The sequence below is a fragment of the Chelmon rostratus genome, chromosome 2 (assembly GCF_017976325.1).
Source record: "Chelmon rostratus isolate fCheRos1 chromosome 2, fCheRos1.pri, whole genome shotgun sequence".
NCBI classification, from domain to species: Eukaryota; Metazoa; Chordata; class Actinopteri; order Chaetodontiformes; family Chaetodontidae; genus Chelmon; species Chelmon rostratus.
In genome coordinates, this window is record NC_055659.1 from 13,810,053 (window position 1) to 13,836,936 (window position 26,884).

Genomic DNA, 26,884 nt, shown 5'->3' on the forward strand with positions numbered 1-26,884 from the left:
GTCTTAACTACATGTTGGTAAAACTTGATTTTATGGGTCTTTTAATTCCTGATAGTGTTCCCAGATGTTTCCCGGAAGGAATAGTACAATTCATCGACAGAGCAGCTGCATTGAAATCCAAGTAAATATTTATTCATTACTGCAAACGTTATTCTTCATATCTGTTCAACTGAATGCCCGCCTGTAGACAAATTTCCTAGAATTGTATGTTCAGCTCACTGCCTACAAGATTCAAGGTTACACAAGCAATTAATTGGAAGTTTATCAACTGCTTCGACTTTTCCCATAATTTGCACAAAATGGAATAGTTCCCTCCCAGAAAAATCACAGAAAATTATTACAGAATTTACAGACCCGCAAAATCAAGCGTTAATATTATTTTGTCATTTCCTTGTAGATTAAAAAAAAAACAAAGCTTATTCACAACATCTCTACTTCAATGGGACAAGTGCAGATATGTGCAACCTGGGATTTATTTCATAATACTACTGACATACTCTTAAGACTTGAATTGACAGGAAACTCCTCAAAGGACACAAGGATGAGGCTACTGTGTTTAGACCATCTTTACAAAACTATTATCCAAAAAGATAAGTCGCCTGAAGTCACTACGTTAAGTGTCGACTGATAATTGTACAACAACCATCCGCAGAAAAACATTGCGGGAGCTCAGTGGCATCTTCTTAGCTTAACAGATGGTGTTCAAACTAACAGGATTTGACTCCTAACGATGAGAACACTAACAATGACAGTAATGTGAAGTGATCAGGTGTAACAGGCTGGGATTCCCTACTTGACTTCTGCACATAATGTAACACGAATGAAACCTGACCACTTCAATTTGCGTAGAAACATCAGTGAGATATGAAACAACACCATGTTTTCAAGTTCTGTCACAGGGATGCGTAACCAGATTCATAGAGGACAAATAGTTCATGGCCCTGCGTGACACATGGTAGCCCATCCCTGTTATGGCAGTTCCAGTTGTTATTCCAGTTTATGTTGAGGCCAAAAAACAACATACTTTCATTTCTTGCATATCCTGTCTTCATGTGAGATTTAGTCTGACTAAATTTTACTCCCCAGCTTACACAGGAAAAGAAGCAATGAATAGTTGTAGCATATGCAGGAACTGTAATCTGTGTGATACATTCACTGTCCGTGAGGAAAATTTCTCTCATGTTGCAGTAATAAAACAATATAAAAACAGTTAAATATCATTGCAATTATTTTCTACCACAGTTTAATTTAAAACGAACTAATGCTGTTTTGCCCTGACTCTTTCAGATTGAAAGCAGTGATGCAATGACATGCTTTCTTGTTAAGGTAAAGAAATAATACTAGCTTGAAAGAGGTCGTTCCTTCTTAAATAGTGTAAAACGTAGTGTTTGATTCCAGTAGTCAAAGTCTGTCAAAGTCCAACGAGTGTCAAAAGAGGGTTCAAAAATATTTTGGAACCAGTGTACAAACTATTGTTGAATGAGGCAGAGCAACTATAGCAGCACGAGGACAGTCCTATAGAAGCGATAAGAAGCCGTTATCTGTGGAGTCTTGCTGGTCAGATTTGCCGCCTCGAGAGCTCTTGCTGGGGTTTGGAGTGGTTGAATACTTTGGGGGGTATCTGATGAAGAGCCGGTCCTCCTCCTTTTTAATCCACCTCAGAAGCTTAGTGATGGCAGTGATGGCGCAGGCCTTTGTCACCAGAGGACTGAAGCAGGTGTATAGCTCAAATTTACTTGTGACCTACAGTGGAGAGGACATTTTTTACTAAAAGACACTGAAGCAATCAGTCACTGTTCACATGAGCTTAAGGATAGTTTGACATTTTGGGAAATACACCTATTTGCTTCCTTGCGGAGAGTCAGATTAGAAGAGATTGATGTGGCTCCAGAAGCCGGCTAACTTAGCTTAACATAAAGACAAAAAAACAGGGGGAAACAGCTAGCCGGGCTATGTCAAAGGTAAAGAAGTCCATCTACCACCACCTCGAAATCTCACTAATTAAAAGGCTATGCATACACAGCCCACGAGTGTGCCCACTCGTGGAATAGTACACAGTACAGTCATGGTAAAACCGCAACTTGTAGTTTTTGTATAGGTTAAATCTTTGGACACAGCCCGGCTAGCTGCCCCTCCTTGTTTCCACCGTTTACGCTAAGATAAGCTAAGTTGAGCTTGAGTTCAAACTGAATTGGCACACATGAGAGCGATTACGATTTTCTCTTAACAAGAAAGCAAATTTCCTAAAAAAAAAAAAAAAAAAAAAAAGATTCCTTTAAAAATCTTTAAATCCTTAAAAGAAATTCAGACTCCTCATGTCAAAGATGATCGAATAGATGCAAACACAGTATTCAGAGGCTGTACACTGCAGTAGCAGTGGGAATGTATCTGTAAACCCTGCTACATACCCAGGCTAGCAGAGTCTCCCTCTCAGCAACGTGGTAGATGAGCTTGAGGGGTCGTGAGGTGCTGTGGATGCGACTGTGCATGTAACGATAAAGGTCCAGCAGTCTCATTTTCTCCTCTTCGCTGCTGTAAGGTGCCTCCATCTCTGGGCTACACGCAGCAACAAATCACAGAGTAAAGGTTACAGACAGAAAAGGCAAACATAAACAAAGATACAGAGATATACACAAACATAAGGGCTATGGCGATGAATTCTCCAATCAATCAATAAAACTATTGATTTTTGGATACTGATGAGACACAGTTGCACAGTAAGAGGCCTAACAAAACATAGCTGCAAAAGTTATTTCAAGAGAGGATTTTGGCTCTTTCTAACATTGTTCTGAGCAGTGCTAAACAATGGTACTAATAAGAAGTAAATGAAATTGTAATTAAAGCATAGTGCTCTGGTTATTTGTATAATTCTGCTTACTTTTTCAAGGTTTCGATTGGTGACTGGCTTATGTAACAGGACACTCGTGCTTTCAGTTCAGCTCATTTGGAGAGTGAATTGGCAGGGTTAGTGAAAGACTTTCGAATTTCTTACAGTTTTTATTTTTGTGCCTTCTCTCTAACTCCATTTCAGAAACACTCTGTATTTTGAAGTACACAATTTGTAAATACCGAACTCGCTATGTTTTTTTTTGTTTGTTTTGTTTTGTTTTTCTTATAAAAAGACATTCATACTGTGCACGAGCCATGGCCTCCATGTAAAATATTTATTTTTTCTTTAGGCTAAGGGCCTTTTCAAAAGTCAAAGTCCAAACCAAGGTATGAACCATGGTTTGTGTTTTTGTTACATTGTGTACATTTGATCCAGTTAGGACTTGTCCTGTCACCATCATCAACATGAGCAGCATCTCCCTGTACAGGCAACTGATTTGATGATTGGTTTGCAGAGAGACATGCGTCTGACATTGGCATGTTGCCAGTTCAATTCAATTTTTCTCTCTGTCTCTCTCTCTCTGTCTCATATCGAAATCAAAATCAAAATCACTCAAGAGTGTTGGGGCCAAACAAGGCAGACGTAAAAAATCCCTAAATTTTTTTTTTATGACAAACACATTTCTGAAAAAACAAAAAAGAGAAATACCACTGCAAAATCTGTCGACGTCACAAAGTTTGTTTTTTAAAATATAGAAGGCACCAATTTAGGCCTATATGTCCCTCCTGAACTTGCATGAATAATGACAGATACACAAACACACACCTGGTGAACTGAGTGAGCTGGCGGTAGTTGTCTGGCACATCAAAGGGCTTGTACATGAAGTGTCTGAGGTCTGAGACGCCCACCTGGCTCACGCTGTACGACTGGACTTTAGCAATGAGGCTCAGTGAGTTATGAGCCACCATGGCCTCCTCTATCTTCCTCTTGCACTCAGCTACAGCATAGAAAGCCTCCTTGTCTGTCGAGAGCAGCAGCAGACAAACAGTGCATTCTGGAGGGTCCAGGTAAGAAATGTATGCATAAAAGTAACAGTCAGGATTAAAGAGGGGGAGACAGATGGGAGTCCAGATCTCCCCTGCCTGAAAGGCAGAGGAGGCTCCGATGAGGTTGAGCAGGAGGTGGACGTCAGCGGGCTCCAGCCTGGTGTCCTCGATGACCGTCTTTTCTTGGACGATGGTGAGCAGCTGGTTCTTTGCAATGAGGATGGAGAAAACCAGATTGGGGGTGATCGCTTTCTGCAGAATCTGGCTGAGAGAGTCCCTGAGAGAGGAAGCTAAAGGCAAGCAGTGCACTGCTGCTAGCAAGAAGCTGGGGTCAGAATCCACCAAGTTGAGAAGGCCGTCCAGGATCTTCTCTGAGCCTGCCAGGAGTCTCCTCAGGTCGTAGTTTTTCTTGTGTTCAAAGATGCGGGATATGCTGGCCTGGGTGAGCATGCTGATGATCTGATAGTACACATAGAGGAGCTCTCCACGCAGCTGCCGCTCGGACTGATGACTGCTAGAGACACACACCAGAACAAGGGGCCCTTTCTGCAAGAACACCACGGTGTGCTCCTCTGATGAAGAAAGAAGACACATCAAACATAAAGCACAATACTGAAAGTAACGCTGAATGCCTACTAATAATGATTGACAGCTCTGCACTCAACAATACTGGACAAGTTGTGGATGTGGAAATGAGTTTAAACATAACAGCCATTTCCAAAATAAATACTGGAAAACAATACTGTAAATGCATGAACTTCTCCTCGCTCATTGTATTTCAGACACTGTTCTCTATGGAGCCCTTTTTGTCAATAGGTAATAATGAACATGCCCTCTATAGCAAGCCAGATCTACTGCAGGTCACTCCCACAATCCCCTGTGATATTTCTACACTGGCTCTCATTTATCATAATAGAAAATGACATTCACAAAAATGGTACAAAAGTTAAAAAAAAAAAAAAAAAAAAACAAGGACAAAAACTCTCTCTAATGCTCTCACCTGAATAGACTGAGCGGATGATATTATCTCCACTTTGAACAAAGGAAACCAGTGCCATCATGACTCCCATTGTAGATGAAAGAGCCTCTTCGCTGCCATATCGGGAATAGATGGGTTTGCCTGCTTCACTCAGCACAAAAACATGCTTCCTGTGCTGCCTCCAGCTGTCCGCCGTCACGTCTTCATCGCGGTGAGACATGAAGGCAGGAGATTCCTGGGTGCCTGCCTCCAACAAGGGAGATGACCGTCCTTTCACGCCTATGCCTTGCTCCTCCAGCTTGGCCTTGGCCAGCATTGTAACGACAAACTCCCCAGAGTCGCCCTGGTCATTGTCAGCGCTTGCATCCTCAGTCTCTCCGTCACACGGCGCGGTGGACACATTGTTCTGACACTCTGAGTTTTCAGTCTCCTCCGCATTTGGCTTTGTTACCTGGTTAGAATGGGGGTCCGCGTCCAGACTCTGCTCTTCTGCCGAAACAACTGATGGGAGTGAATCTGCAGTCTCCTCTGTGTTAACGCTGATACTGTCATTTCTCTCCACTGGATCAGGAAACATGTGATTCCCCAAGAGGGAGAGAGAAGTAGCCAAGGTGTCAGCTAAGGTGAAAACAAAATGCAATTATAAAAATAAAGATAAAATTTAAGATAGATGAGGTAAAATTTTGAATGCAATGACAGATTAAATAATTTACCAGGTAGATTACTCTCAGAGGGTGGATCACAAATCTTCACTCCCTCTGCATCTCCTTCTTGATGATTGTCTCTCTCCATGATACCATCCCAGTCACTGGAGACACAAAAAAGCATCCTATAACCAAACAATTCTAGACGAACAGCTTTATAAAAAGTGTATTTCAGCGGTTGTAGCGTGAACCTTGAGACAGCGTGCATCTCAATCTCTAATGAATAGGAGCACTCATACTGGAGTAATGGTCAGGTCACATGATAACAGAGGGTAACTGCTTACAGAGAACAATTACAACTCCAAGATACCGAACAGACTCTGGAATTTAAGACTGAACGCAACTTCCAGCAGCCTGGCTAATGTTACACTACAGATAAACGGCAGTCGGCTGGACGGAGAGAGCAAAGTAACTGCTATTTGACCGCCAGAGCTACGGAGCTAACGTTTGATGAATAATTTCTCAAGTTTCTTCTAAAACTGTTGTTAGCATGTCTACGAACTTGCTCACGGTCGAGAAGGCTTATTGTTCCATTCTGATAAATGTGTGACCCTGAATTCCGATGCAGCTCAGTAAATGTTGACTGTAGTTACATGGCTAACACTGCCTGCTAGCAACACACAGACACACACAGATCAATTTCATGGCCTTGGCTTAACAGTGAGCATGCAAGCAATCGTGGTCAACTAAAATTAGACAGATAAAGACAAAGAACGATTACTTACGAGTTTGTACCGTCGAAGCGTTGGGTTGAATATCTAATTCGCTACATTAACTTTCATCGGCTGCCCGGTCGCAGACAAGCTGTCAAGAATGAGAAGCAGAAAACAAATTTTCCTCTTTCCACAGCAGACATCCGGAATCTCTGATGACAAGCTCAAATGACCAATCAGACTGCTCGGTGGCCACGGATAGTCCCGCCCCCTCGGTGTACGTTTCAGACAACAATGCGTGAGACCGTATACGTACAATTTTAGATGGGTAAGCTAAATATATGAAGTGCTTTGGGGGGTTTAGTGATGTTTTCAGATTTATTCAACGCCGTCACTGGTGAACATACACGATTTTTAAAATAAAAGTATTAAACAGGGATGACCACTTAGGTTTTGAGATACATTTTGACATACGATATAGCTAGGAGACAAGTAGCCACATTAATGCTCTCAGCACTCCGAATGCAACACTGTGCGGTCTCACGGCGTCCCTTACAGGAAAAACTTAATTTGATTTTTATCTCTTATCCAGCAGCCAGTTTGATTTTCAGTGGGATTTTCTTCATCAAACAAAGGTCTACCGCTTGTCCGGAACGAGGAATCATTTACTCGGCCCACAGTAACGTTTAAATCTAGTATTTCCAGACTTAAGTGTCGCAGCTCCGGCCTGCCATAGCTAGCGCGAAAGTGCTGTATTTAAACGTTAGCTTCATTCCGGACGCGCATTCTGTCACTCCTGACAGACAGCAGACTTCTGTGGGATTCTGAAAATATAGCTGAAGATGGAACCCAGTGCTGGGTAGCAGTTAAGATATAAAGTTTTAGTTTATCCCCACACTTTGCTTAGGGAACGTTACAGGAGTTTTGAGCTCACAGCTGGGGCAACGACCTTAGTTAGCTATTATTCTGTCGCTGACGTTCGTTTGAAGTTGCAAAACGTAGTAAACAGTGGGCTGTATTGTAGACGCGTAAATATAACAATATAACAACAATTAGATCAGTTGTTTATCTTAAGATAAAATATTTCTGTGAAGGATGTCCACCATGCCGAGCTAGCGGGGTTGCGCTACGTAACCTACGTCATCTCCGATTCTTCATTCCGCACCAACGATATAAACATCGTAACCGTGTGGCGACAGAGATGTCATACGTTACCTAACCGAAGTGATGTTTTTTAAACTATCCATTGGATAAACAGTTCACTCAGTTGATTTTATATGCGCTGAAAAACCGGGTGCTATGGAGGAACCGTGGGATTTTGAATTTTTGTCCCGTATCGGTGACAGCTGCTTGTCGTTCCTCTCGGAATTTGTTGACGACTGGCTCGCCAACGACATGCGAGTCTCCATATTCAAAATATTACTCAGCTGGTTAATTTTTAGTCTTATCGCAATTCACTTTGCGTGGAAAGTCTACGGGAATACAGTGAACGATATGTATTACCGACAGGGTAAGTTTTGTTCGACCTTATCTGTTTCACGTGCTAATGTAGTGCTAGCCACGTTAGCTTCATTTCTGTCTTCTGGTGTTGGTGTTCAGGGACTGGACAGAACGGAGGCACACCTGATACAGCACCTCACCTGAGTGGATGGTAGGTTTCCGAGCATCCATGTCGCTTCATCAGGTAGATTCCTTCCACACACTGTCTGGTGCTCTGAAGTCTAAGTACGGATGGGACACCATCAGGACAGAAGCCGGATTTAGGATTGTAGTCTAGCGTGTGTTCTATTGTGGCCGCCTTCTGATTGATCGAGTATCTAGAGAAACTGCCTCTTGTTGCACAGTTTAATGGATACTGTGTACTTATGCTCTCATAGTTGAAGCTACAGCAAGTAAAGCCAATCTATCACTAATCGCGGTGAGGTAGAAACTGTGTGATAGCATTATAGATGTTTTACCTTCATGCAATTTGTTTTATTGGTAATGACATTGTTATTCTTGCAGGGAAAGTAGGGCAGGAGAAACCCTGAAGACTCATCGAGATTAACAGGACAATGGTCTTGGACTTTGGACTTTACTCAAGTGAGAGCTGGACAGTTCACATCTCCCAGAGAAATTGAATGCACCCTCAAGTTTTGCTGATAACAAAGCTTCTTCCGTGAATTCGAGCTGCATGCACCCTCTGTTGACTGCCAGCAGAAACATGTTATTATTTTTCATGCATACCAAGCTACACACTGATATCCATCAAATCAACAATGTAGTGCCATGAGATTATTTATTTTGGCCTGTCAGCAGTAGTCATTGAGTAGAACCTTAGTTTGCATGAATACCTAAATGATGATGTCCCTGGCTTTATGGTCAACTTTTTCTTCCCCCTTGTTTTTTTTTTTTTTTCAAAGACACTTCAGTACAACTGTGGAAAAATATTGATGGGTTTGTGTTTAAATTGAAGGTGCTTTAAGAATACTGTTTTATAGCAGACACGAAATGTTTCATTTTGACCGTGAGCAAGACTTCATTTGAATGATGTATGGATGGAAACGAAAAAGGTACTTCTCAAGCCAGGACACGCAGGATCGTAGATGGATTCTTTTCATGGTGATTCTGAAGGATGTGCATGTGCTTGGTTATGATTAGGAGGGTATCTTGCAGTGGACAGGGTCATTCCTATTACTGCTATTTCATAAACAATGTATATGGTTTCTTGAATACAGATCCATGAAAAGCAGTTGATAGTCCATGATTTTTCTGTGAAATTTTAAATGCATTCAATAGGGGATACAGGGTGCCTGTCACATCCTTTGACTTTTTCATGTTTCTTTAATTTTGTTCACATTGACTCGCTGCAAAGTGCCACATCGAGATGAAAAGACATCTACGAACTGATCAAAGTTGGGTGCCAATATAAAATAATTGATTACACCAGCACATTCACCCTGTTTATGACACACCTAGATCCCCATTTTGCATGAAAATCACCTGAGTGTAATCAAGGTGTGAAGATGATTTTACAATGTGTGTCTGAAAGGATCAAAAGCTGGTTAATTTCTTGGCAAAAATAACATCATGAAGATAAAGGAAAGTTCTTACGAAATCTGTAACAAAGTAAGAATTAGGGAGAGGATACAAAATAATTTCTAAGGTGCTTGATATTAATGATGATGGTGCAGTTGTCACTGTAAGTATGGCTGTTGAGAAGGGAGACAGTACAGACAACATGTTCTTCCCTCACGCTTCACCAGCTGAAGCTACCAGGGGAAAAAAAACTTGCACAAGATCTGGGATGTGCCACAACAGATTAGTAACCCACCATGAAGTGTGGTGGTCTGTTGTGAGGAGGTTTCTGAACAGCAGGCCCTTGTGGCTTTTGATGGCGATGGGTAAAATGAATGTCACAAAATTCAGGGAAAATTGCTGCATTTTACCTAGAAATAGACAACAATGTTACTGTCCTGTAGTGGCCAATTCAGCATCCACACTGCAGTCCAATACACAATTTGAAGCTCAAGAAGAAAATTACTGCTAATCCTGTCCCCATGTCACTCAAAAGTGCTGTTTTGCAAAGAAGAATGGGTAAGAAACTGCAGTGTTTGGATATGCAAAGCTGTAACCAACCTCAAATTGCAGCCAAAGGTGGCTCATTACTTGAGGAGGGTGAACCTGCCCAATTAATCATTTGTATACATCATTTTGACAGTTTAGCTTTGTTAAATCTACCATGATTTAATGTGAATTAATAAAATGTGAAACAGAGAGGGTTGAAATTTTCCTGTGCATTTTACAAGCCATCATACACTCACCTGTTAGAACTGACAAGTTATAATGCTGTTAGAATGGTAAAGAGAAGTCTGTAATTCATGTACTGCAGTGTGTCTTTACTGAGATTTTTAAGGACAAAATTATCAGAATGTTTTACCTTGAAGTACATGAAGAGACAAGCAGCAAAGCTGGATGATAATACGACTGCAAGTTTATTGTAAACGGCTTGACTGATATTAAATATGTTGTATTTGAAAATACTGATGTCAGTGACAGATCTGTTTGCTAGAGCTAAGTTGAAAGTCCACAATATATAAGGATTTGTTTTCTTGCTGAAATCTTAATACTAATAGTTCCTATTCTGATCCACCAGACTTGGATCGCTGTGTGTGCTCTGGAATTATTTAATGATTATGGGAATTGGTGGAATAAGTAGCATGTGCACATCCATCACATTGGTGCAGGTTAAGCCAGGTACAAGTAAACGCTGCCCATCAGAAAGACGAGTAAAAAAAGTGTTTGAATCGTTGTTGGTTAGGAAGTTGTCGATGTCCAGTCCCTGTGCTTGTGCCTCTTCATACAATCCCCCATCAGTGATGGCTCCTGCAGCCTCGGTTGGTCCGTCCTGACCATCAGTTCCACCACTCAGGAACACAGGACCATTCGGCGGGAGCTCCAAGCCTCTCAGCTCCAGTCCCACTCGCAGAGCCAGCTCCTGGTTTCGACCACCTCGACCCTTACCTGTCAGCTCTACCGTGGGTTCACCTCCTGCTAACAGACACGTGGCACCCCATCCCTCTGTGCGCCCTTCATCCAAAACCTGCATGGTACGGCAGAGGTCCCAGCTCTCCACACCTACGTCGGGCCCAAGCCTCAGCATCTCTGCAGCAATCTCTGGAGGAGGTTCCTCTCGAGAGCAGGCAAAGCGCGCCAGGAGGCCGTAAAGCCTGGAGACTGACTTCACATCGCCACACACTCCTGGTGCCAGGACAACAGGGCGGAAACCTAGCTCTCGAGCCCGGCGACCCGCACACTTAAGGGCAAGGCTGTTGGAGCCAATCACAGCGTTGAGAACGTGTCCTGGTGTATTAGGTTCATCCTTACTCTCCCGGATACAAGGTCCCCCAAGGACATCTTTTACTGACGCTGGTACAGAGCTCAACAGCTTGTAATGTTCAAGGACTGACAATACTTCTTCAGGCCACACCTCACTCCGCACTGTGGGACCGCTGGCTATCAAGTCCAGAGGGTCCCCAATGACATCAGACAATATCAGTGCAATGACCTGTGAAGAAGTGATTAAAAAGGAGTGATATTAAAAGTATGACGCTAGAATGAGTTCTCAGCTTCAATAAAGGCTTCAAAGAAAAGTACGTTACCTGGGCAGGATGAGCACACTGCGCAAGACCTCCGCCCTTTAAGAAAGATAGGGCACGTCGCACAGTGTTCAGCTCTTGAATGGTGGCACCAGCAGCTGCAAGTTTGCGGGTAACATCCAGTTTCTCTTGCAGCGAGATTGGTGGGACAGGCGCAGGCAGTAGTGCAGAGCCTCCACCTAGACACAGTTTCACCACCTTGTATTAGAAACTTACATTTTAAGGTCTGATTTTGAAGAGAAAAGCAATAGATATATTTTTACCTGAAATTAGGACAAGGAGCAGGTCTTTCTCCGTCAGTTCACTGGCTAACTGCTTGATCCTTTCAGCTGCCTTCTGGGCATCAGCGTCAGGCAAGTTGTGTTTAGCTCCCTCCATTACTTCGATGCGAGTGTTTTCTTTTAACAACAGATGGCTGTGATGGAAGTGAGAAGTTTTATTATGCTGCTTATTTTTTCATGTAATGCTTTAAGTTGTTTACATCCTAAGGCGTTTGCTTACTCTTTCCCATGCTGCTGTAATGTCTGCTGAATCCCATGTGGCACGCTTATTACTCCTTTCACTAAGTGATCCCCGACAATCCTCTCTGCCTCGGCAGCCATACCTAGTACAGCTTTTCCGAAGCCCACCAAGTGCAGGTTATGTTTGAGTGTGAATTTGTGACCTTGGATAACGACTGTGTCCTCCTTGCGCTCTACACTCTGCCGGACCACAGTGTCTGGCTGCACACCTTCCACCGCAGCTGCAAACACTCCACGTGCCCGGGAGTCCATTGACATTTTGCACAATGTAGGTTTTCTCCTGCCCACGAAGGCCAGAAAAGGCTGAGGCCGGAACAGGGAAAGAACACGGGCCATGGACATTCAGTGGGCCTGAACAGAAATCGCCTGAAAGATAACATGGAGGCACAGTTTAGAGAGACAGCTGTCACAAAAACATGTTATTTAAAAAAAAACACACACATAGTGAATATGACAATGTACAGTTAAGAAAAGGTCAGACATTCTTCAGTTCACAAATATTTCTGATCAGATGGCTGCTTTTACCTTTCAAGTTAATGTTGAAGAATCAGAGGCTTAACTGTATTTTAGGTTGTTTATCATTTTACACATTAACCTTCTCGAAATAACTAAAATTTCAGCAATTCTAACCGGTAGCATGGACTCAAAATTCGATATATTTTTCTGTTTATGGTGTAAGTGTCAGGTTTCCGTTAGTGTCAGAGGTTCACTGCTGGACTGCATGATGTACTGTACTATATCTGTGCTATATCAAGGTAAAGTACTGGCACAATGTGACCAGAAAGCACAGTTAACACTGAAAAGATGAAAATTTGAGGTAAAGTAACAGCCCATCGGTCAAAATCTAGCCAAAATTAGCAGTGGCCATAAGAAATCTACATTCAAATAGTAATAACTATTAAAGCTCATAGGCTGTACAGTCCTTTCACTGGTCAGTAGCGCTGTTAAAATCTTAAATCTGAATATGTCTGTTAGTGTGTGGATACTATTGCAAATATGCCACTCACATAAATAAATAATTTGTTCCTGATTGTCTGTTCACTTACTTTTAAAGGTTGAGGAGAAACTGTGCAGATTGTTATCACTGTTTTGTGTTTATATCATCAAAAGTCTTAAAGTCTATAAACAACAGATGTTATCACCCTGAACCTTCCATACATGTCCCTGTTAAACTGAGCTTTCTCAAGCCTCATGAGGCTCCCTACCTGCCGAGGTTGTAAATGGGATATAAAGCCTGTGGATTCCTGTGGAAGCCTGTTATGTGCTCTCCAGCTCAGCAGTCAGGCAGTGTTGCAAAAAATCTGACCAGATACAGACTTGAGTTGTGTACCCTCTGTGTAATGATTGACTTGAATGGACCACAGGACACAGGGAGCCACTGACCACCCAGCTGTGCCTCTGTGGTTGTTTGATTATCCTCCCCTCCCCGGACTGGGTGAACAACGAAGAGCGATCAGCGATACCAGCAGTTAGTTCAGTGCTGGTAGATCAGTGGTGAAATCCATGAGTATAGCATCAGACAGACTTTGGAGCCATTCATGCTGCGGCATAGTTCAACGAGTACACAACCTACAACTAGTTTGCGCCGATTTCATCTGCACTCTGGGCCCAAGTCTTGATTTCTCTGAGCTGTGAACACACCTGCATTCATGCTGTGTTTAAAACCCAAACATGTCAGTAAGGCGCGTAAGCCTAATTTTTGACATTCAACAAAAACACTCGGGCTAACAGAGAAATGAAAGTTGGTTCATACCTCAGTCGTTGCTTTCTGTGACGACAAAACTCCTGCTGTTCTTTTCTCTGTCACTTCCCCTACGTTCATTTTGATTCCTGGTGAAAAAGCTAGAAGCCGACAGAAAACAGAACAGACAGACAAACACAAGCTGCTAAATGTTGCAGAAAGTGCTGGACCGGAGAGTCACTGTTTCAGACCAGAGATGAGGAGAGAAATTGTCCAGTTGGGTGCAGGTGACAGTCAACCCTTGATCAACACTTGCTGTTTCCTCGACTTGCCTCTCCGGAGTCCCTTTTTGTTAATTCATTGTGTTCAGGAATACAATAAATCCTCTTGTTGTTACTGTTGTTGAATTTGTACACACACACCACTATTTACAGCCAGGGTGCAAATATCGCGACAACTGTTTCGTCATGTGATCTCCGATCAATGCGCGTGCCAGACGACGAATATGCGCGTCACCGACGTGGCGAAGGCGGTGCTTTTTCCTCCCTCCTTTTACTCCCGTGAATCAGGAGTATCACAGGCGGGCTTTCGTCGCTGTTTTTGAACCAGACTTCTTTTTAAAATGACTTGTTAGCACCATTACATATACATACATACGAATTACCATAAGGGGCATCTGTACGCCGATTTAAAGTAAAACGAGGGCCTGCTTCCCCTCAGACACAGACAGGCCATCATGAAGCTGACGGACAATGTGCTGCGGAGCTTCAGAGTTGCTAAGGTGTTTCGAGAAAACTCAGACAAAATTAATTGTTTTGACTTCAGTTCAAACGGAGAAACGATTATTTCCAGCAGCGACGACGATTCGTTAGTCTTGTACGACTGCCAAGAGGGAAAGTAAGAGCGGGTTTTGTATTTTTTTACTCTATTGTTTTTGACGTTAGCTACTTGCTATGCTAGCTAGCGAGGCCTGCTGCAATGCGATAATACTCAGCAGCGTTTGTATGAGATGTAAAATTTCTGTATGCGCAGGTTTTAAAACAACTGCAACATCAATCCTGCCAGCTTCTCGTGTTTGTAAGCAACGTTGTGTGTGCACCATATTGTTAGAAGCAAACTGTAATCTGTTATGAGTTATAACGTTACAATTCAAATGGGTCAGTCACTAAGACATGTTTGAGTTGATCACAGACCTTTAGGGGAACACAGCTGCTACTAACTTGTTAATGATGGAACTATCAATATTTTTGATGAACAGGTTAAGATCTTAGATAATGTTGAAACTATTGGCTCAGTTCATCCAAAGAAAATGAATCACCAACCAGTCATTTCTTATTCAGCAAAAAATAAATATTAAAAATATTAAATATGAATATTTGTTTCTTCTCCTTTTATGTTATATTATGTAACTAGAGTGTGGGATGGACAAAGCAAGCAATATAAAGGCGGCAGTTTTATATACTGGCGTGCTCTGTTTTTGTTGACCAGTCAATGAATCAGAAAAAGTAACCAGTAATGGACATAATTGCAAGCTGCAGGCCTGTGGTGATTTATCAGAATTTATCTGAAATTAAAAAGATAACAAATGCTCTTCTTAAAATGTCAGACCTTAAAACTGTGTCTTAAAACTGCTGGCCAAAAGTGAAAGAAACTCTGATCACTACTTACACATTTAAAGCAAACAGGCAGGTAATTCTGTATTGTGTCTGTAACTTTTTAATGTTCTTGGTATTTTTGTTCAGTGGCAAATAATAGTCATAAAAACACGACTACATTCTTTATCAGTACAGATTAACATCCATTATTGATCCTAATGCTAATTCACACTTTCCTTTTCCCCCTCACTTAATCTGATATATGGCAGACCCAAGAGGACTCTCTACAGTAAGAAGTATGGAGTGGATCTGATCAGGTACACACATGCTGCAAACACTGTGGTCTACAGTTCCAACAAAATCGATGGTATGTTGATGCACAAATTGGTAGTTTTTGTTTTGTAATATAGCATGAAGAAGTTTCAGTGTGTACTGAAGGTGATACGGGTGTTAACATTTTGCAGAATTAATTTAAAAATAAGATGTATGTATAATGAAACATGGAATGATAATGAGACGTGGTCATTAATATGGGAATAGTCATTAATAATAGAAATACAGGGTTAGATGTTAGATGTGTTTGTTGTGTATTTTACTTAGCTACAGCTGTCATATACATTCATGCAGCTGGATCATTTCCCTGTGATGCAGGAGAAGACATCTTGTCTTGACATGAATTCCACCAGCATTATGATACGTTTTACTGGCTAAGCTGTTGTGACATTGGCAAGTGGTTGATGTTTACAGGATACCATAGCCCTGTGGACCGCTGCTGGATCACGGGGGAATCACTACTCACTTTGGTCTGAGGTAGTTGTTTGTACAGTTTGAGGGTCTGTGATTCTGCCCCATACAGGAGCTAACTGTACAAGTGACTGCCTTGCCCACGGTTGAGTCAACTCTTCAGACCTGCTCTTAATAGACTTCATATTTGGACGGCAGTTTGTTTCTTGCCGTTGCTTGTCATGTTTGATGTCTTACATGGTAATTATGTTGTTCTATTATTACTGTTGAAGATACCATCCGGTACCTGTCCCTTCATGACAACAAATACATCCGCTACTTTCCTGGGCATAACAAGAGGTGAGGACTGGATTCAAGCTGGTCTGTCTGTGCCTTGATTTGATGTCAAGGGTTCAGTTGGAGTTCCTGTGTTCTCATTTCTTTCTCATTTTTCCTTGTTTCCTCTATTTGTGTGTGATCAGAGTGACATCACTCTCCATGTCTCCTGTGGACGACACATTTATTTCTGGCTCTTTAGATAAAACTATCAGACTGTGGGATTTGCGGTCACCTAACTGCCAGGTGAGTATCTTATGTGGTAATTTGGTGTGCATCCATTGGTGTGGCACTAATATGTAAATTGGAAAAGAGGAATAAAACCCATACTGACCTCTTGTCATCTGTAAACTTTAGGGTCTGATGCACCTGCAGGGGAAGCCAGTGTGCTCCTTTGATCCAGAGGGCCTAATCTTTGCTGCTGGAATAAATTCAGAGATGGTTAAACTTTATGACCTGCGGTCGTTTGACAAGGTAAGACATTTATGTGTGTGAGAGAGACCATTCATGATTTATGTATCCGTCTAATATTTGAAATAAATAGCTTTCATTTAATTGAAGCTAAATATTTATGGTCCCCCTTGTCTACAGGGCCCCTTTGCAACCTTCAAGCTTCAATATGACCGGACATGTGAGTGGACAGGACTCAAGTTCAGCAATGACGGGAAACTCATTCTTCTTTCTACGAATGGTGGAGCCCTTCGCATCTTGGATGCTTTCAAGGGTGCTGTGCTACATTCCTTCGGGGTAAGACAACTCATTGTAAGGCACTGTCTGTGGAAACATTTATTACTCCAAAAACATTTATTTTATTTATTTCTTATTTTTTTTAGTTTTAATTTCTGTTTTCAAGAATTGATGAGCATCACAAAACAAACTCACTGTGTTGATTTGCACAAATGAACTGCTCATGGATGCTGTTGTTCATTTACTCACAGGGCTACAACAACAGTAAAGGTGTAACACTGGAGGCGTCGTTCACTCCGGATTCTCAGTTTGTTATGATTGGTAAGTTAAGATCATTCTTGTTGTTGCCTACATCGATGGGACACCAACATGTTGACTTAATCACGAGTATAAGAAGTCCACAAATCAATCGCTTTAGAATTATACCGAAGCCATACACAGACAAATAAATCCTAGTGATGCTGCACAGCAAACACTTGGCGTATTTAAACAAAAATATGCTTTGCTCAGTGGTGCAGTGTCGCAGAAGGACAAACAAGAATCCTTTGACAAAGGCTTTATACTTTTTAATTTTTTCCTCAAAGAGCGTGGGACTGAGCCGCCATATGTTCCTAATCAAATGTTTGATTTTGTTTATCCACATGTTGCAGGCTCTGAGGATGGAAAGATCCACGTGTGGAATGCAGAGAGCGGTATGAAGGTAGCATTACTAGATGGGAAGCACACAGGACCAATTACCTGCCTGCAGTTTAACCCCAAGTTCATGACGTTTGCAAGTGCCTGTTCCAACATGGTGAGTGAGGATTGAAAAGGTCACTGAAGTAGATTCCTCAGTGATTAGTTTTGAAGCTATGTCAGTCGGTTTAACATGTTGGCCTCAGTTGTTTTAGGTGATTTTAGTACCAATGACACATATATGCAATGTGATGTCACTAAACCGAGCATTTCATGGAGTTTGTGATCGTCTGCTTTGTCACGTTCTTATGCTGTTTTGTTTGTGTTATTCTTGACACCTGTGATGTCCACGATGACTCAAATCTAAAACTGAACACACTAGTTGGGTGTACGCTATTCTGTTGGTTCAAGTAAAAAGAAAAACTTATAATGTGAAACCTCACCTTTATGCATTGCATACACACATTCTAAAGTGACTGAACGATTTGAATGTTTTCTCATCTTTCAGGCATTCTGGCTCCCCACCATTGATGACTGATGACGGGTTCTGTTGAAGACCAAAGTCGAAGTGACCAGCAGGGGTCAGCACAGCCTGATCTGTGTAAATTTCACAGGAAGTTTTGCCGAGTTCAATTCAAATTGTAAATAAGTAGTTTGCAGAAATAGATTGTTTTGTCTATTCTTTTTTTTATATTTCTATTTAACATTAAACCATTTCTTTGTAAGATTTTGGTTTTGTCTACTTCATTGTTGTGTTGTTGTGTGTGTACATGCATATTGCATAATCCATTCCAATGTTGCAAGAATCATTTATCCAGTTTATCTACTGATTTTTTTTACTAGAATTATTTTTTTAATGAATGAATCCAACCAAACCCACTGAAATGTGTTTTTATTTTTGCACCAATTCACTTTGGTATCAGTTCAGAAAGTCAGTTTACACATTTCCTGAAACCCAAAGATGATATAGTGAACTTTATATAGAATCTTTGATCTATTAGTCACATGTTTTATAGCACCTTTAAAGGCAATTATTTTTGAGGTACAAATTATTATAGGTTATTAATTTGGGAAATATTTACAGTTCATTTATAGTCTGTGTGTGTGTGTGTGTGTGTATAATCTTGCTTATGATCACTGATCATCAAGATGATCAGTTTTAAATGTGTGGGTCTGACATTGGGAGAGCACTGTCAACAGTGCCAGGTGATTCATGACATCAAAAACATGTTACACAATTTGTTGACTGTCACTTGTCATGTGTCGAGTGAGTTGTGTAAACTTTCCAAAGCAAAATGCTCCTGTTGATTCCCCGCTCCTCAGCCCAAATCATTGTGTCTTATAGGTCATAAACAGCAGAGTTTTGGTGTTTTTACTCAAACAATACATGATAAAGTTCAAATGAGATCACAAGCGTGTCAATGCTAAAACAGTGCAGATGCTTGGTTGTCACAATACATCTGACTAAAATTGTTCTTGGCTCAGAAGTTGGTTATTAGGTTTGCAGGTCACAATCTCCTCCTGCACTGTAGGCACTGGTGTGTGGTGGGGGGTGTCACGGGCCAGCACCCGGGGCCGGACAGTCAGCCAGTTGGGGCTAAATTTGGGAGAGAGGTGATCAGGTTCCCTCCCTGTGTGCACATGATACTGTCCTAGTTACTTGAGCGATGCCCCCTCTCACACCGTCACACTCTCTCAAAGAGTCCAGACACACTCAGCGAGCCTCTTCAGCAGTCAGAACAGTACTTAGTCACATCATCTGAAGTAAAGGACGCGTTTACAACAGGCTTCTTTGGTTGGACTTCGGCGTCTCTTGACTGGACTGAACACCCGGGCCTGTTGCTGAGGAACTTCAGTCCTGCATACTGATTCCCCGTCTCTCAGCACCTCTGCTACAGCGCTGGGCGGGAGGAAGAGACTGCTGACCCGCCATGTTTCTCGCACTGGTGGTGACACCAGAGCTCAGGGAGTTCCTGGCCAGGGCAAGAGGTGGAGCAGTGCGCCTCATGAAGGTGCGCATCCAAGATGGTGAGTGACCCTGGACAGTGTACCGTGGAGCTGAACGGGAGGAGCTGGCCCTCAGTGGCATTGGATGTAAAATATGAATCATCCATGATGATAGTTTTGTGTATGAGCGTGTTTTAAAGTACTCAATGTTCATTTATAGCATGTGGTGGATGGATTGCTTTAAAAGTGAGGAGAACCATCTTAAAACAATCTGTTGGGAGTGTTCAGAGCTTGTCACGATAGATGATGACACTCAGTGAATCATCAGGTGGAAGAACGAGTTCTTAATGCGAGGGTGCATCCTCCCAGGATGGTTATTTCCTGTGCTTTTAGGTCATGACCCCGTAAACTGAAACAATGCCTGCAAACAATGTGACCGCCAATCACATGTTATGGTGTTTGCGTTGACATGAGTTCAAACAATGAGAGGTTTTTCCTTAAAGGCCCGACAAGGTGGAAGTATCCAGTGTTCACAAGGAAAGTAAATCAAAGGGGGGGGTCCCTTATAGGGGTCCCAGCCCCCACGTTAAACTACCGCTCGAAAATCTCCCCCTAAAACATGGTCGTTGTGGCTTTGGTGGCTCAGAAAGTTTTCAAACTAGTCTTATAGCCTCTTTTTCATGAACTGCAAACTCCTTGTTAAACTACAGACCAATGGTTTCCAGCCTGGGGGTTGGGACCCACACAAGAGGTCATGAGATGAATCTAAGTGGTCGTGAGTCAATCATAGGGGTAAGAAATACTAAAATACTAAACTGCTACACAAAATTAGATTTAGTTTTAAGTCTATTTTTGCCTTTTTCTTGTGAAATACGTAAGTTGCATTTAGTTTTACTTCTTCAGCCCTTCACTGAATACTTACTCACATGAAACTGTCTCCAGTTTGTGTCTCTCATGTGTTTGTATTACATTCAAGCCAGAGAGCTACAGTCTGTTTCTGTAAAATGTGAATCATCAGTGATCTTTGAAGAACTCTGACGGTTGTTTAACGACACTTATCTCTGCTCCAAAAGACTCGTCTGACCATACGGATGAAATATTTTCGCTTTGCTGCCCAATCCAACATATTTTTAACCCTGTATTTCCTAATGCAGGTAGCCAGAAGTGACATATCTCCTAGCTGATTGTATGAGAAAAGAACAGAGCAAACACATACGATGTAACACCAGAATACAAAAGAATACAAAAATGTTGAAATTTGAGCAATGAGATGTTATTTCCAGCTACCATCTTTGTTTGAATTAGGAAATAACTTCAAAAACAGGTTAAAAATCTTTGTTTTTATGGCAGCAAACAGAATATTTTTTATCCACATGGTTTGATGAGTCTTTTTTTTTTTTAATAAAGGGATGCTTAGGGCACAGAGCGGGGCTCCATCGAAGAATCATTTCCAGTTCACACTGTTTCATGTTGTGTCAAGGCATCACAAGCAGATATGGCTTCATGTTCAGGGGTCATAAACAAAAACAAATGTTGGCCAACCTCTGCTACAGACTGTCTATATTCTAGGAAAAGAGGATTGCGTCAGCTGTGTGAGAGCGGAGCAGACAGCGTGAGCTGAGCAGTCTGTGAAAAACGGTCAGTGAGCCAATAGGTTTCTAGGTAGCAGCTGATGGAGGTGGACTGAAATGTTCATGAGGTGTTTATATCTTGTTTGGGTATGTGACCGGCTGTAATCTGAGTCACATCAGACACATTCTGGGACTTTTGGGGGTCTATCTTTGCAGACTGATGCTTTCATATTAGATATTTGGTCTCATATTTGGGATATTGATGTCAACAGAGACGAGCTCGGCGCTACAGAGACAGAAGAGTGTCAGCTGTGCTTCACTTCCTTACTAAAGCGCTGTGATCTTGGCGGGCGTCACTTGGCTATTTTGAGCCACATGTGACTTGACATGGTTGCTCGCTGCTGCCCGGTGACACTCATGTCAAAAGAGTCAATGTCAAAAGAGAAACAAGATCATTCTGGTTGGTGTCATCACCGCTGGCTTGGTATGCCATTTGATTTCCTACCGCCTAACCGTCCCCTGATGGCGTTTGTCTCACACTTACTTTGTTTTAAGCTTTTAAAGAAAAAAGACAATACATAACACCTAAAGTGAGTAGTTTACATGCCGTTTGATACTAACATGGGCCTATAAAGGCTGAAAGAGAATGGCTAATGGAAAGTATGTGTGTGCCTTGCTGGAATGTGTTGTGCCTCAGAATAGCATCGTGTCAGGAAATCCCCCTGCACCCGACAAGGACACCAGACTTTAGGTGTTATGTGTGGGTTTTGTGTATTTCAATAAGCCACGCTGTTCAGGTTCTGGTTGTCAGGTGTTGCCAGCTCAGAGATGACCCAGGTAATATTTTTAACTCAGAGGCTGGTCTTTGACTTCTTCACCACAGCACAAACACAGAGAGCGAACAGCGAGAGCTCACGGACTGCAGTGGTGCGCAGTGACACTGTGTGGATGATCGATCACAGAGCTGAAAAATTTGATTAGGAGAATTAGCATAGTGCAAATTTGGTTGTTTTGATTAATCAGCCAAAGAAATGTAAAACTTTCTCAGGTTCTAGTTTCTTAAACCACGTAGTCGTATAGAATGTTGTTTCTACTGTATTAATCAATATAAATACTCCTCTTAAAATGTGGAGACCTGATTATGATCATGTACAGGGTCAAAAAGAAATGAGTAACTGAAAGTGTCCAAAAGTTGTTTAAAAGGAGACAAAGTCAGCATGACTTGAGAGAAATATGGATGTTCCAGAAACAAAGGCTCAGGACTAGTTTATGTAGCATCTAGATAGCATTACTATGTTTTCTGTTGTTTTCTACACAACTAATTTATTGGGAGTAATTGTCTTTATATGTTTGCTTTCTTCTTTTATGATGAACAGACCAGAGTGTATTGCAGTTTATAAATTCATGTGAATATGCGCATCTGAAGGCACCATTCCATTGATACGTGTTCATGCAAAAAATGAACAAATTATGATTTGTATAACAAAAATATAATTTAGAGCAGCTACAACAGTGTACACTTACTTTTCTAATAAAATTGCAATGATCTGCTCACAACCCCGATTCCAAAGAAGTTAGGAAGCTGTGTAAAATATAAATAAAACAAAATGCAGTTATTCACAAGGATTTAATAAAGTGTTCCAGAGTCCATGTAGTAACATCCTTTATCCAAAGTGGTGAACCTCGCTCCATCCTTGCTTGTGAACAACTGAGCCTTTCCAGGATGCCCCTTTCATACCCAATCATGATACTATCACCTGTTACCAATCAACCTGTTTACCTGCGGAATGATCCAAACAGGTGTTTTTGGAATGTTCCACAACTTTTCCAGTCTTTAGTTGCTCCTGTCCTTGTTTGAAACATGTTGCTGCATCAGATAAGCAGATATTTACAAAATTATTTACAAAATGTATTACAAAAATCAATGAAGTTGGTGAGGTCAAACATTAAATATGTTGTCTTTGTGCTGTTTTCAGAGTATGTGTTCAGAAGGATTAGCAAATGACCACATTCTGTTTTATAATGTTTTAGACGGCGTCCCAATCTTCTTGGAATCAGGGTCGTACTCATAAATCATTACTGCTGTTAACTGCAGTATCATCTAGCTTCTACTGTGTGTGTTAATGTGCTCTGCAAAGGGCATGCTACATATAGGGGGTAAAGGTATGTGATGAGTGCTGGTCTGATTTTCAGAGCAGCTGGTGCTGGGGGCCTACAGAGAGCCAGAAAAGAGCTGGGACCAGGATTATGATCACTTCCTGCTTCCTCTCCTGGATGACCAGGAGCCCTGCTACATCCTATACCGTCTCGACTCCCAGAATGCACAGGGCTACGAGTGGATCTTCATATCATGGTCCCCTGACCAGTCTCCGGTATGTTGTACCACACATTCGTCATTCTGCACCATATTGTTGATGGGTGAAAGCCTCAAATTTGCACATTTTAAGGATCTTAAAGGAGTATTTCACCCATTTAATATTGCATTTTCTTATAGCTCTGGGATGTCAGATTAAAAAAGAATCAGAATCCCAGTATTCTGACTTTAAGTCCCTAGTCCTAGATCTTTTGGAGGAATCCATCCTGTTATGATATGTATCCTACATTTTTCAAATGGAACATTGTATTAGACCCACTAGAAAAACCAAAATAAGATAATACTGTAGACAAAAACAAGAATAATCAAAGCACATCATAAAAGTCCAAAAGTCACAAATGACAAAATGTGACAAAAAGATCATAAATGTGTCAAACGTATGGGCCTAGGTCAGAGGTTAAATGGGTATAAGAGCCACACTCACAATCAAACCCGCTACCCTGATGACATCATCACGATCATGATGATGTCATCTGATGACATCATCACAATCCTGATGATGTCATCTGATGACATCATCACAATCCTGATGATGACACCTGATGACATCATCATAATCCTGATGTCATCAGGGTAGCGGGTAAAATAGGTGGCTCACCTAATTAAACGCATCTGTCTGGTTTTGAAAGTGGTCATCAGCATTTTAGCAGTTCTGTCGTGAATTCATTTATTTTCCCCTCTGATGATTACAGGTGAAACAAAAGATGCTGTATGCCGCCACCCGTGCCACAGTGAAGAAAGAGTTTGGCGGTGGCCACGTGAAGTATGAGATATTTGGCACAGCTGAGGTCAGAAATATTTGAATACATTTTGATTTACAGACAGATTTTGCTTTGATGACGTGTTTTAGAGGTATTCGTCCTGTGCTGCCTGTAAACGGCCTCTTGTTTTGCTTGCAACACTAGGAGGACATCTGTTTGCTAGGCTACCAGCGTCATGTGTCGTCCTGCTCGGGTCCTGCCCCGCTCACATTAGCCGAGCAGGAGCTCCAGAGGATCAAAATCAGCGAGGTGAGAGGTCAACATCCCTTCAGCGGTGTTGTCATCACTGCATGTGCAAGGGTCTGCTTGTGTCGTCAATATAACTGCCTCTGTTTGAAATGTAACATTTTTTGCTGTGATTGCTTTTTCAGGGCCGCGTTAAACAGGTATGTTGATGCATGTTTACTCTATCTTCAATGGATCCAGATATGAGGTGGATGGGGAAAGACACTGAGAGAATTTAAATCTACTGGGTGTAATAAGTGATCATTTTTGAAAATACATTTGCACAACAGTATAGAAAATATAAAGCCACATTATCCTATCAAGCAGTTTTTGGATGTTCCTTTGCAGGCTCGGAAAGATTTGTGTGTTTGCTTGCTGCCCCCCGCAGGTGAAGACAGAAATCAGTGTGGAGAGTAAGCACCAGACACTTCAGGGCCTCGCTTTCCCACTGCAGGAGACAGCCAAAAGAGCCCTGCAGCAACTGGCCCAAAAACGCATCAACTACATCCAACTGGTGAGTCTCGGGAGTAACGCGAGTGAGGCTGCTGCATTGTTCCAGTCTCAAGATTTCGGCTTTCCTCAAAAACCGTCCTCAGAAGCAGTTTGGTGTCAGGAGGTCTGAGATGTTACTCTGAGAGAACTGAATGTTCTGTACACTGTGCATTACTATTGTGCTTCAGAGGTTGGATGTGGAGAAGGAGACAATCGAGCTGGTCCACTCCAACCCGACAGAAACCCGCGACTTGCCCCGCAGAGTTCCCAAAGACACTCCCAGATACCACTTCTTCCTTTACAAACACTCCCACGAAGGAGACTACCTGGAATCTGTCGGTATGTCACTGGTGGCTCTGATAATCCTCTTTTTCCATCTGTACACGCATTGCACAAAGAGGTGCACATCTGGACTGCAGACACTGAGAGACACGCAGAGAGAGCAGTAATGCATCCTCTATCATGTATATCAATAGAGACCTGTTAAAATTAAGAGATACTTTCTTGTGAATTAATTTTCCATCCGTCATTGTTTTATTTGAAGAACATGTAAGGCATGAAGAGGTGAAGGTATCCAGTATTTCACAAGAAAAAAGCTAAATTTAATGACAGGGGGATAAAACAAAACATTTTTTACGCCTTTAGACATCTGGTCACAACCCAGATTTATTCTGGGACCTCTCATCGTGTCAAACCACTGATCAATGTACAATATTTGCTTACAATTGTTATGAATTTTATCTTTCCTTGTCTCTAGTGTTCATATACTCCATGCCAGGATACAGCTGTAGCATTAAGGAGCGCATGTTGTATTCCAGCTGCAAGAGTCGACTACTTGATGGGGTGGAGAAAGATTACCATTTGGAAATTGCTAAAAAGGTAACAGGTTTCATAGAGGGTTGTAGCTACCACTGATAACACTGAGGTCATGTTCATTACGTTTTGTTCACACATTGTGGATGTTTTAGAGGTTGATTTCAGTCTTTTTATACTCAATGTGTTTCCATTTGACTACTTTTAGACACACAGAAATCAATAAGGAAAGGGAAATCAGTGTTTTTCCATGAGAACTGTATTCTCAGCAGTGTGGAGAGGCTTTTACACAAGATTCAGATCTTCATGTTGGCAAACAGAATCACATACAGAAAATATAACTGGACTGTTAATTGAAAAAAACATAGAAGGGTTATTATTGGATTGCATGCCTATTTTTTATTTTCTGCTTCTATGTGCAGTTGGAGATCGATAACGGAGATGAACTGACGGAGGAGTTTCTGTACGACGAGGTCCACCCCAAGCAGCACGCCCACAAACAGGCCTTCGCTAAGCCCCGCGGCCCAGCCGGGAAAAGGGGACACAAGCGCCTCATTAAGGGGCCGGGAGGGACTATACAGGAAAGCTAGAGGCATATACATTTTCCCCTACAGTCAAGTCTGCAGTTCCAGTCCTCCCCATTTGCCCAGACCCAATAACACCTCATCAGGCTCAGAGGAACGGGCACAGTAATGGATTTCCTTTGCTGTTTGTCTACTGAGACAATTGTGCTATATAACAAAATGTTTTTGATGAAAATATGCTATGTTATATTTGGTTCGTCTCCCCCTAAGACAAATCAAATCCCACAGACAAATACAAAGATATCTGACATATCAAAGAGAACATAACAACTGCAAGGGAAAATAATTCATGTTTATTGATGATTTCCTCTGTTAAATAAAGAGTCTGGAGGCTGAAACCCAGACAGATGACCCCTTGTTATTGTGAAGCTAATCTGTCTGGTTCTTTATATCTATAAAAATACATCTGCAGTTGACAGTATAATAGACTCGTATTGAATTGTAAATGCATTGTCAGATGTTTCAGTTCTCATGTCTAGCCTCCAATATGGGTTTTATATCAACAATGTTTGTAAGAAATAAACAATATGAAAGAAAATTCTAAATAAA

General features: G+C 41.7%; 4 protein-coding genes across 7 annotated transcripts; 2 read left to right on the forward strand and 2 right to left on the reverse strand.

The window, feature by feature from the left end:
* Positions 1-8: 8 nt before the first annotated feature.
* mon1bb (MON1 secretory trafficking family member Bb) lies at positions 9-6,411 on the reverse strand. Of its 2 annotated transcripts, none has more exons than XM_041955040.1 (6): positions 6,285-6,411; positions 5,569-5,663; positions 4,877-5,416; positions 3,656-4,448; positions 2,409-2,556; positions 9-1,743 (listed from the first exon to the last, which is right to left on the reverse strand). In XM_041955040.1, exons 2-6 carry the CDS (start codon positions 5,645-5,647, stop codon positions 1,516-1,518), a joined length of 1,788 nt encoding a protein of 595 aa, XP_041810974.1. In that variant the 5' UTR covers positions 5,648-5,663; positions 6,285-6,411; the 3' UTR covers positions 9-1,515. The 2 variants fall into 2 exon arrangements, with proteins under 2 accessions (XP_041810974.1, XP_041810966.1); XM_041955032.1 differs by having other exon boundaries at positions 4,877-5,473.
* Positions 6,412-9,942: 3,531 nt separating this feature from the next.
* On the reverse strand, positions 9,943-13,976 carry glyctk (glycerate kinase). The gene is made up of 5 exons (XM_041960703.1): positions 13,625-13,976; positions 11,852-12,237; positions 11,614-11,765; positions 11,354-11,529; positions 9,943-11,259 (listed from the first exon to the last, which is right to left on the reverse strand). The coding sequence occupies exons 2-5, from the start codon at positions 12,211-12,213 to the stop codon at positions 10,375-10,377; spliced, it is 1,575 nt and encodes a 524-aa protein (XP_041816637.1). The 5' UTR covers positions 12,214-12,237; positions 13,625-13,976; the 3' UTR covers positions 9,943-10,374.
* Positions 13,977-14,078: 102 nt separating this feature from the next.
* wdr82 (WD repeat domain 82) lies at positions 14,079-18,295 on the forward strand. Its single transcript, XM_041947376.1, has 9 exons — positions 14,079-14,449; positions 15,417-15,514; positions 16,164-16,230; positions 16,353-16,452; positions 16,564-16,680; positions 16,798-16,953; positions 17,145-17,214; positions 17,544-17,686; positions 18,077-18,295. The coding sequence occupies exons 1-9, from the start codon at positions 14,289-14,291 to the stop codon at positions 18,104-18,106; spliced, it is 942 nt and encodes a 313-aa protein (XP_041803310.1). The 5' UTR covers positions 14,079-14,288; the 3' UTR covers positions 18,107-18,295.
* Positions 18,296-19,264: 969 nt separating this feature from the next.
* LOC121613737 (twinfilin-2) lies at positions 19,265-26,884 on the forward strand. 3 transcript variants are annotated; one of them, XM_041947346.1, is made up of 9 exons: positions 19,265-19,596; positions 23,280-23,458; positions 24,153-24,248; positions 24,366-24,470; positions 24,593-24,607; positions 24,835-24,960; positions 25,127-25,277; positions 25,696-25,817; positions 26,174-26,884. In XM_041947346.1, exons 1-9 carry the CDS (start codon positions 19,500-19,502, stop codon positions 26,339-26,341), a joined length of 1,059 nt encoding a protein of 352 aa, XP_041803280.1. In that variant the 5' UTR covers positions 19,265-19,499; the 3' UTR covers positions 26,342-26,884. The 3 variants fall into 3 exon arrangements, with proteins under 3 accessions (XP_041803280.1, XP_041803288.1, XP_041803298.1); XM_041947364.1 differs by having other exon boundaries at positions 19,488-19,596; positions 23,285-23,458; XM_041947354.1 differs by lacking the exon at positions 24,593-24,607.

What these genes read in the sequence shown, in the direction of transcription:
- wdr82 (XM_041947376.1), top strand. Translation starts at nt 14,289, where the DNA reads ATGAAGCTGACGGACAATGTGCTGCGGAGCTTCAGAGTTGCTAAGGTG. An exon ending in TTTCCTGGGCATAACAAGAG is followed by an intron (nt 16,231 to 16,352) that starts GTGAGGACTGGA and finishes GTGTGTGATCAG; the next exon opens with AGTGACATCACTCTCCATGT. An exon ending in TGCGGTCACCTAACTGCCAG is followed by an intron (nt 16,453 to 16,563) that starts GTGAGTATCTTA and finishes TGTAAACTTTAG; the next exon opens with GGTCTGATGCACCTGCAGGG.
- mon1bb (XM_041955032.1), bottom strand. Translation starts at nt 5,647, where the DNA reads ATGGAGAGAGACAATCATCAAGAAGGAGATGCAGAGGGAGTGAAGATT. An exon ending in CTCTGAGAGTAATCTACCTG is followed by an intron (nt 5,474 to 5,568) that starts GTAAATTATTTA and finishes TTTTCACCTTAG; the next exon opens with CTGACACCTTGGCTACTTCT. An exon ending in CATCCGCTCAGTCTATTCAG is followed by an intron (nt 4,449 to 4,876) that starts GTGAGAGCATTA and finishes TTTCTTCATCAG; the next exon opens with AGGAGCACACCGTGGTGTTC.
- LOC121613737 (XM_041947346.1), top strand. Translation starts at nt 19,500, where the DNA reads ATGTTTCTCGCACTGGTGGTGACACCAGAGCTCAGGGAGTTCCTGGCC. An exon ending in AGATATTTGGCACAGCTGAG is followed by an intron (nt 24,249 to 24,365) that starts GTCAGAAATATT and finishes TTGCAACACTAG; the next exon opens with GAGGACATCTGTTTGCTAGG. An exon ending in AGACTACCTGGAATCTGTCG is followed by an intron (nt 25,278 to 25,695) that starts GTATGTCACTGG and finishes CCTTGTCTCTAG; the next exon opens with TGTTCATATACTCCATGCCA.
- glyctk (XM_041960703.1), bottom strand. Translation starts at nt 12,213, where the DNA reads ATGTCCATGGCCCGTGTTCTTTCCCTGTTCCGGCCTCAGCCTTTTCTG. An exon ending in GCTCCTTGTCCTAATTTCAG is followed by an intron (nt 11,530 to 11,613) that starts GTAAAAATATAT and finishes AACTGTGTCTAG; the next exon opens with GTGGAGGCTCTGCACTACTG. An exon ending in AGTGTGCTCATCCTGCCCAG is followed by an intron (nt 11,260 to 11,353) that starts GTAACGTACTTT and finishes ACTTCTTCACAG; the next exon opens with GTCATTGCACTGATATTGTC.